Source organism: Cotesia glomerata, linkage group LG10, assembly GCF_020080835.1.
Source record: "Cotesia glomerata isolate CgM1 linkage group LG10, MPM_Cglom_v2.3, whole genome shotgun sequence".
Classification (NCBI taxonomy): domain Eukaryota; kingdom Metazoa; phylum Arthropoda; class Insecta; order Hymenoptera; family Braconidae; genus Cotesia; species Cotesia glomerata.
This window is the reverse complement of record NC_058167.1, coordinates 13431558-13449118: the sequence shown is the minus strand read 5'-3', so window position 1 is coordinate 13449118 and position 17561 is coordinate 13431558. Positions and strand designations below refer to the sequence as shown.

Genomic DNA, 17561 nt, shown 5'->3' with positions numbered 1-17561 from the left:
TTCCATTTGAACAACGGTTATCCGTTATCGATTGTAGTTCGTCAAGGTTGTGCGATCATAGTCATACTTATGGATCCAAAAAAGTATAATTAAATAAAGCAAACAAACAAATAAACATATTTATACGTTATACAAATATATAGTAAATAAAAAAAAATATAAATATAAATATAATTATAAAATATGAAGCCAAAGCGAGATTTTCGGGTGCGAAATTTTTTAAACACCACTGGCGTGTTATTTCTTCCAAGAGATCATTTTTAGTTTTGTACGCACGCGGTTTTTTTTTATTTGTTATCAATCCCGGAAGAAATAGATAGGAAATAATTTTATAGTTATGAAAAATTCATATTATTGAAATTAAAATTATTATAAAATAAAAATAATAATAATATTTTTTTTTTAATTTTTTATGAAAATAAATTTAGCAGTTACTTAATAATTTTTAGAATTTTTTTTTAAATAAATTATGGCAATAAAAAATTAGAAAAAAAAATTGAAATGAAATTTAAAAAAAAAAAATGCAATTTTTTAAAAATAATTTTTTGGAACAAATTTGTTTATTAAAAAATTCTCTAGTGACTGCTAACTTTAATGTCATTAATTTTTTTTGTAACAAAAAATAGAGCAATCGCTCATGACAAAATTATTATTATTATTATAATTTTTATTTTATAATAATTTTAATAAAATAATATGAAATTTTCATAATTTTACTCCCATGAAAAAAAAATAAAAAAAAAATATATGTCATAATTTATCAAAAATATATTTTAAATATATTAAAAATCTATAAAAAATATGTATAGTAAATATATTTTTAATAAATGACTTTTGGCCGATTCTCATATATATTTTAGATATATTGAAAATATATCTTAAAATACATAGCTAAAAGTATAAAAAAATATATTTGAAATATATAAAATATATATGAAAATCGGCCAAAAATTAGTTATTAAAAAAAATATTTACTAAGGTAAAAGACCCAGTTATTAACACTGACCTAGTTATTGACACTTTCAATTTTATTTTAATTAAAAAAAAATCAACTTTAATAAATTAATAAATATAATTTTTAAATTATAAATTAAAAAAAAATTGGTTTTTTGAGAACATTTAATTTTTTTTAATTAGAATAAAATTATACATATTTTATATAGATTTATAGATTTTTAATATATTTAAAATATATTTTTTATGTATTTCAACATATATTTATTTTTTTCATGGGAGTAAAATTTTTTCCGGTTTATTTTTTCCGATTACAATTTGTTATAAATAAAAACAACTAATGAACCCTGATTCGAAGTGTCTTACGGTTGCATTACTTGTAGTGGACTAGACATCCAAGTAAAAGTACAAGTACAAACAAATAGACGGATAAGAAAAACAGAACAAGGAAGAAATGATAAAGATTAACAAAAAGGTCAACTTAAAGTTATATATTACTTTGCTACAGTATACTTCTTCTTTTATCACGTTTATCCACTTTTATAAGCACTCGTGAGACTTTTCAAACAGGGTTTTTATCCGACTACTGTAACAAACAGTCGGTTAAATTATTTCAGGGGTACACCCACTAAATACAGACATTGTATACAAACAAACACACAAATAAAACTTACATATAATACATATACAAACGCACACAAACTTTATACATATACTTATACATATATAGTTATATATGTATTGATGTATATACACATAAATATACATAGTCATATTAACGATGCCCAAGGGGCTAAACACACGTGGGTGCAATTGTACAGCGTGGGAATTGCACATTCGTGTACTGTACCGCGATTATACACAAGTACACATTTACGCACAAAATTTAAAGAATAATTAATAAATAAATTAAAATATAAAAAAAACATTTCTAATGGGTACTGAAGAAATATTTAAACAAATGTGAAGATATGTACCCGTTAGTTTCTACCTGTCTGCGCTTCTCGGAACGGAGATATGCATTGTATTGTACTTTTTTTAAAAAGTAATATTTAATTATTATTGTAATGATAAATATATCTATACAGACATATGTATATTCTAAACACCGATGTACTCAGTCTATGTTTATATACGTGTTTTATATTAATAAAAAAAGAAATAATAAATTAATTAAAAAAAAAAATAATAAAAATATAAAATTGTGAGCGATGGACATAAATGCAAAGAAGAAATGAAAAAAAAAATTTTTGTGATTTTTTTTTGTGAAAAGTACTGCTAATTATATAGATAATTACTTTCTCGGAAAATACTGTGAAAGAAATTAAAAAAAAAAAAAATACGTAAAGAGATGTAATTACGCATAAAGCAACGACAGGTATTTATGTATTGTATAAAAGAAAGATAAAAATAAAATATAATGAAATTATAAAATGATGTAAAAGTTATTTATTAATTTATTTGTCGCGGGTGTAAAATTTGGGATAGAATTTTAAAATGGTGATTAAGTGTCACTATTATATTCGCTGGGTGCGTAAGGCATAGTGGGGGACACAAAACTGATGTCAGCGCCCGCTGCGGACAATACGGAACTAAGGGTGGCTCTTTATTACTAAAGACTATGAAAATAACACGTGTCAGTTTAATTAAATAAATAAAACAAAATGGGTCATCAAAGTTGTTGTGTAGTTGATTGCAAAAATACTAGTAGAAATAGCAATTGTAAATTTTATAAGTTTTCGGTTGCCAACTGGAAATTAAATCAGCGAAAAAAATGAATAGCTGCTGCTCAACATCTCTCACATGTTCAGTCAGGACTAAATTTTTACCCTTTATTTAAGTTTGTGGTTGAAAAATAATATGGGTAATAGATTGAAAGTCGGTTCTTAACACGAATTCAATTTTTTATCTGCAAAATTAAATAAAAAAAAATAAAAATTTAAGATACATTCGTAAATATATAATTAAGTTAAATAAAGCTATTTGTTATTCTTTATATAATTTCAAATTGTTATATATTCAATATTAATACTGATTTTTCATTCAATATTAATTTAACAACAAACACCTTGACAGATTTTAACACTGCTTAACCTAATTCACTTGAGACTTGTTTTAGTTATTGTGTTTATTGTCCTTACTGTTTTCAGCTGACCCAAGGAAAAATTTTTAATTTAATCTACACTCTGTGTAATATGTCACATTTTACATAGAAAAAAAATTTTTTTCAAGTTTATTTAATTTCTTAAATAACTATTTGGCATCCAATACATGTAAATTTTCTTAAAAGAGCCACCGTAAGTTGTATCGTAAGGTGGCGCTGAGGTCACGCACCCAGCGAATACAAATACTAAGTTATGGATACACGACAAGATCAACATGATACTGGATATTATCCTAGATTATACTCTGTGGTGAAAAAAAATTTCAGATAGTAGCTAAAAAAATCCAGATTATACTCATTATAATCTGGATTATACTCATTGTAATTTTCATTATACTGGCTATCTGAAAATTTTTTTCACTTAGTATAATCTGGGATTATATCCAGTGTCATCTTGTTTTTTCCGTGTACGAGTAATGAGTTAAGGTACGACTGTAGGCAAGATGGGAAGAAATAAAGTCTAAGACACATGAGCTTGTAATTGTTAATAAGCATGTAATACTGTCGAACGATTTTGTCCCAGACAATTTTCGGTGAGAAACTCGATAAGACACTCATGTTTTTTACTCTGTAATTAAAGTGCAGATTACGATGATAATAAATGCTATTTGACGAGTGACGTGTGGCTTTGTTATTTTTTTTTATTTTTATTTTAATCTAGTCTTTTAGATTTACATTAATTTTCTTTTTACTATTTTGGTTTTTATAATTAACCCGTAGTGGTCATACTTCTTAAAAATAACGTAATGGTCATACTGGGTCTAGTTGACCCCATGCACGGAAAAATGTTCTTTTCAATATTTTCACTTGAGCCGTACATGAGAGTAATTCTTAACACTTCCATTGAATAACTCAATCGTTTTATAATTTTTTTTTCAATTGTTTAATTTTGAAAAATTTGACTTTTTTCACTAAAAACTTCATTTTTTAAGATAAATAAAAATAACCTCCAGGGTTCTACTCTGGATATCGAATACTTTGAAAAAAAAAGTGGTGTCATGTCGCTTTTCAAAAAGTATATTGATTTATGCAATTGAAATCGTAAATTTCCACACAGAAAAAAAATTAACTTGAATCAAGTACATAATTTTGAAGAATTTCATCTTCTCGATTTAAGTAGAAAAATTTTTAAACTAAGAAATTTTTATTGATTTTTAAATTTTACTTGATTCAAGAATTTTTCTCTTGATTCAAATAAATTTTTTTTTCTGTGTATGAATCTCAAAAAATCTTCAAAAAAGAATAGATGGTACCACAGATACAATTTTGAATGATATCTACGAAGCAAGAGCAACTCAAAAATTGGCTCGGGTCATTTAGACCCATGACCACTACGGGTTAAAAATCTTAAAAAGAAATTTTTTTATTTTCGGAATTGTTTTGCCAAAAAATCATTTAGATTTAGGGAATAAAACATTTATTAATAATTAATAATACTCTTAATTAGAATAAGGCACATTTTGTTTATTCCGGACGGAAGAAATATATAATATATAATATATTTATATATAAAATATATAATTAATTAAAAGTCTAATAAGTACCATAAATCATCACGTTCTGATCTACTTAATCTATTTAATTTAAATAATAATAAAATGGTAATACGTCACTTGTCTTCATACTCTTTGCTACTGGCATCAGTTTGATTCTTTCTCCTGGGAAGGTGAAGGGTAAGCGGCTGCTGGTCTCTGTCCTGCCTCTGCTCCAGGTCCTTGCGGACCATAATCTTCGAGCTAGGAACATGTTGCTCGTGGTGAGTCCAGTCAAAGTTAAACACCGGGACTTCTGAGTGCAAGTCCGCGGAGTCTGGAGTGTCTACGGGAGTAGTCGGGGTGGTGATGTACATCGGACTGAGATCCTGGTGAACGACATCAGGAACCCTTTGGAGCGCGTCGGACCAAATTGGACTGGAGTTCCACTGGTCCATGGTTTCATGGGGGTCCAGCATCATGATTCCGTTTGATTTTCCACCCCGCTTGTGTCCGGAGTTCCTCTCAGCACAAGCATCTCCGTAGGCCGAGTCCAGGTCAGTGTACTTCGGAGACTCGGCAGAAGATACTGACGAATACTGACGACCATGAAGGTAATGGACCGCCAATTTACCCCTGTAGCCACAAAACTTGGGCGTCATCCTCGCGTGCTGGTGTTGCTGGTGATAATGATGGTGATGTGCGGGAACTTGCTTGGGAAACTCGATGTTTATCGGGTGAGACAACTGGTACAGAGTCCGGGTCTCGTGCTCTCCGCTGCTGTTTATCGACATGTCCACCGGCTCGATGTCTTCTTGGTTGGTCACCTCCACTTTGGTCAGCGTAGACGCACTTGGTACCGGAGGATATTCCGCGTCAATTCGCGCGCGGTGGTTGTCATCCAAGCTGTAGGAGCTCACCGAAGCTTCGCTCGGGTGCACTGGCTGCATCAGAGCCGACCTGCTGTAAGACTCTTGGTACGACATCGTGCTCGAGTGCGAAGACTGGTTCGACGATGGGCAGATTCCGTAAGTAAATTTTGATTGGGATGAATATTGGTATAACCAGGAACTTGCTCGCATCACTTCAGCTTCTTTGTCACTGAAATTTTTATTAGTTTTTTAGATTATTTCTTCAAGAAATTTTTTTTTGGTAAATATTTACAAGTGGAGTTCACAATGTTAATTTTAATTTTTTTTAATGAAAATTTTATTTGATTTTATTAATATATTTTTTTTTGAAAAATAAATAATTTAAAAAAAAAAAAATTGATTATCACAATTTTAACAAATTTTACAAATTAAAAAAAAAAAATTATAAATTTTTTTTGGTAAATATTTACAAGTGGGGTCGACAATGTTAATTTTCATTTTTTTCAACAAAATTTCTACTTGATTTTATTAAAATATTTTTTTTTGAAAAATAAGTTAAAAAATGAACGATTAAAAAAAAAAGAAAGTTGATTATCACAATTTTAACAAATTTTCAAAAAAATTTATAGATTATTTTGAAAATTGTGATATTCAACTTTTTTTTTATTCTTTGTTTTTTTATGTACTTTTCAAAAACATCAAAAAAAGATAAAATAGAAATTTTATCCAAAAATATGAGAGTCAAAATTTTTTCCAACTTTTGAAAGCAAAAAAGCTATCGAAATCTTTATTTTTTCTTTTCACGACATTTTTTTTTATCATAAATACGCTATAAAAAACAAGCAGAATCAGAAAAAAAATTTGAAAATGTTAATTTTTCACCTAGATATGGCCAAAAATAGGGTTGATCCCACTTATAAATAATTACCAAATATTTTTTGGTAAAAATAAAATTTTCTAAAATTTTTTATTTCTTCTTTCATATCATATAAATATTTGGTAATTATTTACAAAATGTTAAATTTTTTTTTTTTTGATCAAATTGATGAATTTTTTTTTAACTTTTGAAGGCAAAAAAGCTATCGAAATCTTTATTTTTTTCTTTCACGACATTTTTTATCATAAATGCGCCATAAAAACAAGCAGAAACAAAAAAATGTTAATTTTTCACCAAGAAAGATATGGCCAAAAATAAAGTGGACTTCACTTGTAAATAATTACCTTTTTTTTTGAAGAAGAAGAAGAATATAATCTGTATAATTATCGCTCTTATTTTATAATTAAATTCACGGACAGTCTGTCGTTGAGATAAGTTTGCTATTATATAATATATATTGGATAAATATAGCACAAGATACAAGTAATAATATAAAATATGTTATAAAATAATACTATAACAAACAAGTTTTGCAAAGTTAACTTTGACTTAGTTTAGTTTAGATTAGTTGTTACTTCTTCTTGTTTTTGTGATATTTTGAATGCAAGTTTAAGTTAAACAATAAGTTTGTTAAGTGTAGTTTGAGATGAAAGAGAAGACAAGTTATAGGTATTAGCACCTTGAGTAAAATGGTGAGGAAGAGTAAGAAGGAGGAGAGAAAAGGAATGGATTACCTCAGCACTTGGTTTGTGCATACGATAATAGGATGTTGGCATTCTTCAGAAGTTTCCTTTACTTGTAGAACACAGTGAATCCAAAACCATCTGCCTGAACGACTTTGTAGCCTCAGTAGCGCTGTGCTCGTTCTCTCTTGGTCTGACTGTATGACTGAATAAATCAAATCCATTAGACGTAAGCCGTATATATTAAGTATATACACATGGTTAATCATAATCATGATATATAAATATAACGATAACTTATTTCATTGCGCAATGTAGTTCATTTCACTTAGCTATTTACTTTTATATATTTATTACATAGTGTTTTACCCGTTTGATGCTTGCAGTAAGCAGTCCTTATGCAATCCCAGTGAAGGAGGTTGTACCAAGAAACGCCAACTAACTCCGATCTGGTATATTCCAAGTGACTCTCGGCCCTAAGGTTTTTATAAAAGAAGAAACATTTTAAAATAAATAAAAAGAAAACGAGTTGAGATCGATAATGCCAACTATATCAGGTGAATTTATCGATAATCATCGTCTATTCATAAAGTTTTAACTCCTTTAAACTAGCAATCTTTAAGAGAGTTAGAGACTACTCAGGAAATTGAGTGCCATTTACTTAACTTCAGTCGATTTTATTTTTTATAAGCTAGTTTATAAGCGCTTTAACGTTTCGAGCTTTAGTTTACGGTGAAGATATTTTTAAGAGAACTTTTTAAAAATTCACGATTTTTATTTTTATTTACTTACGTTTTGTCAATGTGTAAATATTTCATGTCCATTGAATGGATTGTTGTAAATATATTTGTCGCACCCTGTACAACGCTTTCACGGGTTTCAGGTAATACCACTGGAGTACATGAAGCCAAAAATACTGATTCGTTACGATTACATAGAGGTACAAATGGCAAATAATGACCTTCTACTAATACCACCTGGAAAAATCATTTTTTTTAATTATTTATTTATTTATTTATTGGATTTATATGCCAAGGCTTAGACGGATGGCAAATTGTACAATGTCTAAGCATAATTAATGAGTAATAACTAAAAAGTGTAATTATTGACAACTATCTTTAATGAATAATTATTCAATGAGACTCAAAGTTTTTTGTCTCGATGAATAATTATAAAGTACTATCGGAGATAGCGTGTAGTTCAAAAAATATTCCATTTTTTTCTTCAAAAATTTTACTCTATATTCTTAAAATATGTATTAATATACCCTTAAAATTTTTAACAATTCATACAGGAGTTTTTTTTATTTTAATTCCCAAAAATCGCCTTTTTTAGGCTGTCATACTAGTTGTACCCCTCAATCGACACAAAAAAACTGGTTATCTTCAATTATAAATATTTTTATTGAACTTTTTTAATTTAGCTATAAAGTTCTATCAGTTATGAAGCTACAATTTGATTTTTATTAAGCAATTTTTATAATTCTCGAAGTAATTAATATTTAAAATATCAAAAAACTGCTCTTTTAAAACATGAAAAGATACACTTTTGAAAATCAGTTCCTCATTTATTAATTGTACTCTTCATTGGCGCATTTTGTCTATTTTCTTCTTTTTTTATCATATCATGTGTTACTAAATGTATTGTAATTATAATTATTTATTATGTCTATTTTTAATTGAACCTATTATATTCAAAGCGAATGTGATACATGTATAATCTTTTAATTGTCTTTTTTATTAACTCGACTTGAATCTACGAATTTATATGCAATTAACTAGTTACACTATGTAATATTGCTATAAGCTATTCTTGATGAGCAATTTATCTCAAATAAAATAATTATAATAAAATTAGCAGATATTTAATAATTTTTATAATTTTTTTTAATAAATAAATTATGGCAAAAAAAAATATAAAAAAATTGACATGTAGAAATTTTAAAAAATTGAAAATGCAATTTTTTTTAAATAATTTTTTGGAACAAATTTTTTTTTAAAAAAAAGTTAAAAAATTCTCTAGTGACTGCTAACTTTAATGTCATAATAAAATAAAATAAAATAATAAATAATTAAATTGTAAATCTAAAATATTTTTGACAAAAATTATTTCATTGTTTTGCCATTAATTTTTTATATTAATTATTTCTTCTTTTATAAATTCTAGAGTAAAAAAATTGTTGTAAATAATAAAGTATGTAAAACAATTTATAAATATAAAAAATCAATAACTTGATACCTTGTAACTATTAATAATAATTTTTATAATAAGAAATGTATTTAAAAAGTAATATTTTCATTACTTTACTTCAAAATAATTGAATTATAATCAGATTATAGGTACTTTCAGTCACCTGAAAAAAGTTGCTATTTAAGTCAGTAAAAACTTCAATGACGTATTTGTTTATTATTAATTAAATAATTGATTATATTTATACCTAATTATCGGATGAGATATTAATAAGTTAAATGAAAATAAAAAAGCGGTTTAATTTCACTATTTTGATCTGTCACCAGAGCAATTATTAATAACTTAGCGGTAAGCGACTACAGTCAATATTATAAAGCGGCTCGGACAAATAATAAATGCATTCGATAATCAATTAGTTAATTAATTAATAAATAATTAGAGTAATGAAGTGATTGATTGATTGATTGATTTAACCTTCTGGTCGCCAAATCGCAATTGACGTCGTGAATTTCTCGACACATTAATACGACACAGAAACAACCGTTTGTCGTTGCTGGACATTGGCCCACTTCTCGCCAATTGATTTTGGACTACCATATGATCCTGTTTGTCTATAACGTCATACACACTATCTCCGTGAATCAGCAGATCTTCCATAGAGTGCCCGAGATACTCAGCCGCGTTTTCAGATATGTACAGCAGTTTTCCTTGGTGGGTCATCATCATAATAAATCCTGACATGGCCTACAAGAAAATAAAAAAATTCAATAAAAAATCAGCTAACACCTGACACTTTTTTTTTTTTATAAAATTAATTATAAAAAATTTGCACTTATTTTTGAGTTTCTAGATAAATTTTTTTAAGATTTTTTTAAAAATTTTTAGTAAGAAATTTTTATAAAAATTAAGTTAGCTGACATTTAAAAATTAAAAAAATTTGTTTTTTTCATTGAAAAAATAATTACCAAAATATTAAAAAAAAATTTTTAAAACTAAGTGCAATTTTTAAAAAATATTTTTTTGTTCTAATTTAATTTAAAAAAAAATCAAAAAATTAAAAACGTCGGCTAACTTTTGTATTATAAAACAATTTTCACGTATTTTTTAATTTTAGCAATAAAATTATTATGAAATTTAAGTTAGCCGACATCTAAAAATTTTTAGAATTTTTTTTTATTCAAAAAATTATTACAAAAAAATTTCATTTGAAAAAAAACTATAAAAGCAATTTTTAAAAAATATGTTTTTAATTAATTTAATTAATAGATAAAAAATTAAGAAATTAAAAACGTCGGCTCATTTTAGTATTATAAAAAATTTAATAAAAAAATTCTACAGATGAAAATTTCAAAAAATTATTAGTGAAAATTTTTAGAAGCGTTTTTTTATTGTAATTGATTTATTATAAAATTAAAAAAAAATTAACAAGTGTTTGTTAATTTCAGTATTGTCAATAAGAAAAGATTAATTGAATATTTTTATGTCTATAAAATTCAATAAAATACACAAAACATTTACTTAATTTAATATTTATTTATATTTATATTGATATTGATGTATAGTTACAGCAAGTGCGAGACGGTAAGTTGACTTTTATCGTATACTTAAAAAAGGTTATAAACAAAGTACGTGATAAAAATTATTGCCATAAACTATTTTAAAAATTTTAGCCTTGTAAAGCCTTTACTGTTTTCCGATATTAAAACTTTTTATTTTATTTTTATTTTGTTTCAGTTTCTTTTATTAAAAATAAAAAAAAAAAAATATTGCATAATAAAACAAAGTTATTACTTTTGAAAATCCAATATTTGGCGTCGGGATATTTGACTCTGACGGACTGCTCTTCAAGGCTAAAAAAAAAACAAATAAAGTTATAAATTAATAATAAATACTGTACAATCTTAAAGTTATGTTTTACTTTATCAAAGTTGAGTATCATCGCCAGCGGCCGGCTATTTAGCTCTGAGCTCAGAGCTGTTTGTTGAAAAAGGAGGAATAATGATAAACGTTTAACATGCTCGACAGTACTTTGAAATCTTGAGATTTTAAACTTGGGAATAGAGAATTATTAATCCAGGAAGATTTTAATTTATTTTTTTAGACTTGGGAAAATAAAAGTCAAATAAAAATTACATGTCAATCTTTGGGATCGTGAGAAGAAATATCTTAAAAATTTTTAAAGAAGTTTAAGAATATTTTTATAAAAAAATTACAATGTTTAATTTTTTTGATGCATTATTTATTTTAAAGAAGAAAATTTCTTCTTTATTTATATTTATTATAAATAATTTTAATAAATTTTAGACAGTGAATGAAAAAAATTATTTAAGAGAAGCCTGACGATGAAATTAACAAAATATATGACCAATATAGTTAAAATATTTAAAAATTTTAAAAACTTGAAGAATAGAGCATAATAAATCTAAGAAAATTTTAATTTATTTTTTGAAAATTGAAAAAATAAGTCAAATAAAATTTAGTAATTTCTTCAATTTTTTAAATAAATTTTTAAATAAAAATTGCAATGCTCAATTTTTTATATTACATTTGAAAGAAGAAAATTCCTTCTTTATTTACATTTAATATAAACAATTTTAATAAATAATTCTGACAAATTTGAGCCAGAGAATTATAATGTATAAAAAGTATTGAGTGCATTGAAGAAAAGAAGATAATCCCGGGGATGAAATAAACAAAACATATGACCAAGATAGTTAAAATATGTAAAAATTTAAAAACTTGAAAAATAGAGCATAATAAATCCAAGAAAATTTTAATTTATTTTTTCAAAATCGAAAAAATAAGTCAAATAAAATTTAGCAATATTTTGAAATTTCCAAAAAAAATTTTATATAAAAATTACAATGTTCAATTTTTTATGCATTACATTTGAAAGAAGAAAATTTCTTCTTTATTTCTAATTAATATAAACAATTTTAATAATTAACTTTCACAAATTTTATATTTGAAGGAAGAAAATTTCTTCTTTATTTATATTTAATATAAACAACTTTAATAAATAATTCTCACAAATTTGAGCCAGAGAATTATGATGTATAAAGAGTATTGAATTTATTGTAAAGAAGAAGAGAATCCCGAAGATGAAATTAACAAAATATATGATCAAGATAGTTAAAAAATTTTTAAATTAAAAAAAAACTTGAAGAATAGAGCATAATAAATTCACGAAAATTGTAATTGATTTTTTCAAAATTGAAAAAATAAAATTTAAAAATATCTTCACATTTTTAAATAAATACAAATAATACTTTTATATAAAAATTATGTACAACGTTCAATTTTTTATGTATTACTTTTGAAAGAAGAAAATTTTTTCTTTATTCACACTTAATATAAACAATTTTAATAAATAATTCTGACAAATTTGAGCCAGAGAATTATATAAAGTATAAAAAGCATCGAATGTATTGAAGAGAAGAAGAGAAGCCCGGGGATGAAATTAACAAAATGTGTGGCCAGGATGGTTAAAGTAAGTATGCGCTTAAAAAATGTTCCAACAACGGAATTTATCCGGTGAATCAAATAAAACGGTTTTCACATGAGTATGAGCTAAACGTTGGGATTTTCAGGTTGTATTGATGCAGTAAAGGGGATGTAGTTTCTGGGAGTACAGCATCCACATCCATAGGAGGAACCACCGGTGCTCGTACCCGTACTCGGTGTATTGGTACATAGTCTTCCTCTTGCATGATACATGCTCGAAGACACAGGAGGGAACGAGCGAGGAGAGGACAAAGAGACTGATACGAGAGAGAGTAGTAAAAGTATATAGATGAGAGTAGAGGTACTGGAGAAAAACACAGCCGTCTTTTACATATATATATAAATATGTGTGTACGTATAGTACATAAGATGTACGATGTACCTGGATATACCTGATGGAAGCGAAGGAGGAAGAAAGAGAGAGGACAAGGATGAGGTGAGGCGAGGAAAGAGGAGAGCACGGGCGCCCCGATGGGGGAGTATGGGTTACAGGAGCGTGAGAGTGTTGTTGCAGAGGCCGAGAGGTCAGCGGATCACCCGGAACTCGCGCTTAGACTTAACTTATACTCTCTGGTGCTGGGTGCTCGAGACGCCGAGTAGAGTTGAGACTCGAGGATACCAACCGTGCTGGTGAGTTTCTGTTCTGTTCTCTGCACGGACTTCACCCACGGCGTTCTCCCTTGCTCGGACTTTAAACTTTACCACCACAACCTATTCCTTCTCTATATAATATAATACTATTTAATATATATGTGTGCACAGTCCTGGTCTCTCCTCCGGTCCACGGTCTCCAGTTCTTACTTCTTACTTCTTAGTCCTCAGTCCCAAGTCCCCAGTCCCACTTCTTTTGTTACACTCATTTTTATTTCTTCCCGTTCCCGGGCTTCCATAAAGTACCCTCGACGCCCGTCAAATTAAATGTCTTCGTGTACTTACATTTTAATATATTAATATGTATGTCTCAGGGATTTGTCCTGGTTTAGAATGATTATTCTCTGGGAGAGAAGAAGGTGCTAGAACTTGATGATAAGTTGGGAGTAGGTGACGATTTTTTAGTCTCGTGAAGAATACTTGGATTATGATTTTTCTTTATTAATTATAAAAGTATGAATTTAATTTTTTTTATATTGTAATTAATTTTCTTTGAAATTTTTAATGCATTTAAAATTTAATTTTATAAAAATATAATTGCTTAAAAACTTAAAAATTTTGGAAATATTTCTTTGAGATGATTTTTTGGTGTCGTGAAGAATACTTAGAAATTTTACTCAGATTCATGATTTTTCTTTATTAATTATTTTAAAGAGTTTAGAGCTAAAAACTATGAATTTAATTTTTTTATATTGTAATTTATTTTCTTTGAAATTTTCTAATGCATTTAAAATTTAATTTTGTAAAAATATAATTGCTTAAAAAAAGTTTTGAAAATATTTCTTTGTGACGATTTTTTGGTGTCGCAAAGAATACTTGAAAATTTTACTGAGATTGTTTGATGATTTTTCTTTATTAATTATTTTAAAGATTTTAGAGTTAAAAAGTATGAATTTAATTTTTTTATATTGTAATTAATTTTTTTTTAATTTAAAATTAAATTTTATAAAAATATAATTGCTTAAAAACTTAAAAATTTTTTAAATATTTCTTTGTGACGATTTTTTGGTGTCGCGAAGAATACTTGAAAATTTTACTGAGATTGATGATTTTTCTTTAGTAATTATTTTAAAGAAAAGTGTAGATCTGTTTAGTTAAAAACTATGAATTTAATTCTTTGATACTGTAATTAATTTTCTTTTAAATTTTTAATTTATTTAAAATTAAATTTTATAAAAATATAATTGCTTAGAAATTTTGAAAACATTTCTCCTCATGCTTTACAAGATTTTATCCTTCATTTTTACAGTTGGACTGAAATAAACATCTGATAATTCTAACAGATAATACTAAAAAATTTTTAAAAACTATAAGTGCAACTTTTTAAAATTATAAAAAATTTTTCATAGAACATGAATTTTATAACTTTAAATTTTATAAAAGTACAATTCCTTGTACTTGTTTGAAAACTTTAAAACTTTATACATATTTTTTCTAAGGTTTTAAAAGATCAACAAGATTATGTCTGTTATTTTTACAACAGCAAAAAAATGATTTTTATATAAGAATTTAAAAAACTATAATTGCAATTTCTTAAAATATTTTTTAAATAAAATGACGAAATTCTTTACTAATTTCCAAATTACATTTATAAATAATAATTAAAATTTTTCTCTTCCAGATTAAAAAAAAAATCAATTGCCAATTAAATAAATTTTAAATTAAGTATGATTAAAAACAACAGAACAATTACTAAATAACAAGATCAATAATTAATCACCCAATTGAATTTTCCAGATATCCTGATCAGACAACCCACAAATTAAACCAAAAAGTTTCGAAACTCCAGACCGTGACGAAAAGTTCTTAATTTATACCCCAGCTTAAATATTTATGTGCGAGAAAATTAATAAAAAATGCATGCAGAAATAAAAGAAAATTTTTATCAGCATCTACTATTTATTTACTCCTAATAACAGGTTCGAGGAAACTCATTAATCATTAATGACAATGATAATGTTGATGCTGAGCGAACAAAAAAAAAGAGTTCCGGGATATCTGTAATTTCAGTATCATCTCATCTCTTAAAAAGCGACTCGGAGGTTTGAGGACGAATGACGAAGAAATGAAGAGGTGACGGTACAGAGATTCTAAAGTTTACCAAGGGGGTCGAGCACCGCAGAGACGCGACCGCGACCGTTGCCGGGAGGTCCCAGGTTCGAATCTTGGAAAGACGTTCCGAGGAATGTCGGTATAATTTCAAAGTACCAGAGCCGCCGTATTATACTTATTCTCAACTCTCTTTCTGAACTATCAAACGACTGAATATTACAACCAAGACAAGACTATACTACCGGCTTTCAGCAAGTCTGGTAAATATGACAACTAATTTCAAAACCTTATACTATCTACCACTTACTCTATTCCTTCTTTTCCGGTCCAACTACAAAATCATCATTATAATTTAAATATTTACTGGTAAATACTGTGATTAAGAAAATATTGACTCACCCTGTTGAAAATAATTGGCTTTCCTCAGAAAAACACAAACAAGAGCCATCAGTTGCAACTGGGATAGTCGCTGTCTTGTAGAGGGTGGTAGAGGCAGAAGATCACGTAAATTAGCTATTTCGGCGTTTATCAGGTCCCTTCGTAGTTTGCTGGCGCCTTTCGTCGATTTGCTTGAATCTATCCTTCAAGAACACACCGTTTTGTCACTTAATATTTGATTGATAAAAAATCACTTCACAGGTAACAACAATAAACTTAAAAACTTAATTAAAAAATAGGAATAAACTTCACGATATTAAAGTTAGCAGTCACTTGATAATTTTTTAGTTTTTTTAACAAAAAAATTTCTTCCAAAAATTGCATTTAAAATTTTTTTTAATTTCTGAAAGTTAATTTTTTTTCCACTAATTTATTTCTTTAAAAAATTCTAAAATTTATTAAATATCTGCTACTTTAATTTTAATATAAACTTCTCGCAAAAAAAACAAACCGCTAATAAATAATTTTTTGCAGGTACACTGATGAAAAAATTGACTCAAGAGCCAAAATCTTGAATCATTTTGAAGAAAATGATTTTCTTGAGTCAAAAAATTATTCTTGGTTCAAGAAAATTTTCTTCTTTCAACAATTTATTCTCTCGACTGAAGAAAATAATTTTCTTGGTTCAAGATTTTGGCTCTTGAGTCAAGTTAATTTTTTTTTATCAGTGTAGCAATTATTAAAAATATAAACTTACCGATTGAACATATTTTTCCTTACAAAGGGATGACATTAGTGTTGTACTTGGGTACGACGTCGAGCGGGACATCCGGGTCGGCGGCAGGTACTCGCGAAACTGCAGCTGCAATCTAACATCCGGGTCATAACGCGCTACTACAGTGAACACGTGGATACTGGCCTGGCAAAGGCACGTTCTCTTGGTTTAGTTGCCTCAACTTAACTCTATCCTACTCGGTCCGCCTTACTGGTACTGCTATGCTCCCACCAGCAGAACAGACCAAGTGGTTTGTTGCCTACCGTGATTTTCGTGCTCTTTCTCCAGCCGTAGTCCTCGGTACCCGGTAACTTTACTGTAGCTATTTAATGCGCCAAACAACTTTACTCGGCCCGTGGTGGTAACGTGAGGATCTGATGCAGGATGGAAGATCAACCGAGGAGGATTGAGGATGCTGGTGCTAGTGGTGGTGGTGGTGGTTGGTCTTCCTCGTCCCAAAGAGGCGCCCGCCAACTACCGAGGCTCATATTTACAAACAACCCAGCCAAGTGAGGAGAGACCAGAAAGGCTACCCTAATATTCAACCTGGAATTTGATTGTTGTGGACCCTCTGCTCGGGCTATTAAATTAAATCCGGGTCGGATATTTAAATTCACTTGGTACCGATTTTAATTTAATATATACCGATCATAGGCACACTCCAGCTCATAATAATTATTGTGAAATTTTATCAATTTTTTTTTCTTAATTATTATTATTATTATTATTGATTACATTAAAAACAATATCGATTTTTTATGATCTATAATGACAAAAAAGTGATGTACAGAATTATAAGATAGAATTAACATGATTTTATTAATTGTATATTTTTGTAAATTGTTAATTATTAATTATTGATGTATGGGTTGTTTATTATTTGTAAATTATTAATTAATTTAAAAAAATTTATGAATTAAGATAGAAAAGAATATTAAATATGAGACAAATTAAAATGTATATATATATTAGGGTGGCGCAAAAAAACC

General features: G+C 27.5%; 1 protein-coding gene across 2 annotated transcripts; it reads right to left on the bottom strand.

Moving 5' to 3' along the window:
* Positions 1 to 4561: 4561 nt before the first annotated feature.
* LOC123273028 (neuronal PAS domain-containing protein 4) lies at positions 4562 to 16717 on the bottom strand. Of its 2 annotated transcripts, none has more exons than XM_044740139.1 (8): positions 16555 to 16717; positions 15819 to 16000; positions 11004 to 11062; positions 9687 to 9956; positions 7815 to 7999; positions 7392 to 7498; positions 7074 to 7227; positions 4562 to 5691 (listed from the first exon to the last, which is right to left on the bottom strand). In XM_044740139.1, the coding sequence occupies exons 1-8, from the start codon at positions 16563 to 16565 to the stop codon at positions 4728 to 4730; spliced, it is 1932 nt and encodes a 643-aa protein (XP_044596074.1). In that variant the 5' UTR covers positions 16566 to 16717; the 3' UTR covers positions 4562 to 4727. The 2 variants fall into 2 exon arrangements, with proteins under 2 accessions (XP_044596074.1, XP_044596075.1); XM_044740140.1 differs by having other exon boundaries at positions 15819 to 15995.
* Between the last annotated feature and the right edge of the window lie 844 nt (positions 16718 to 17561).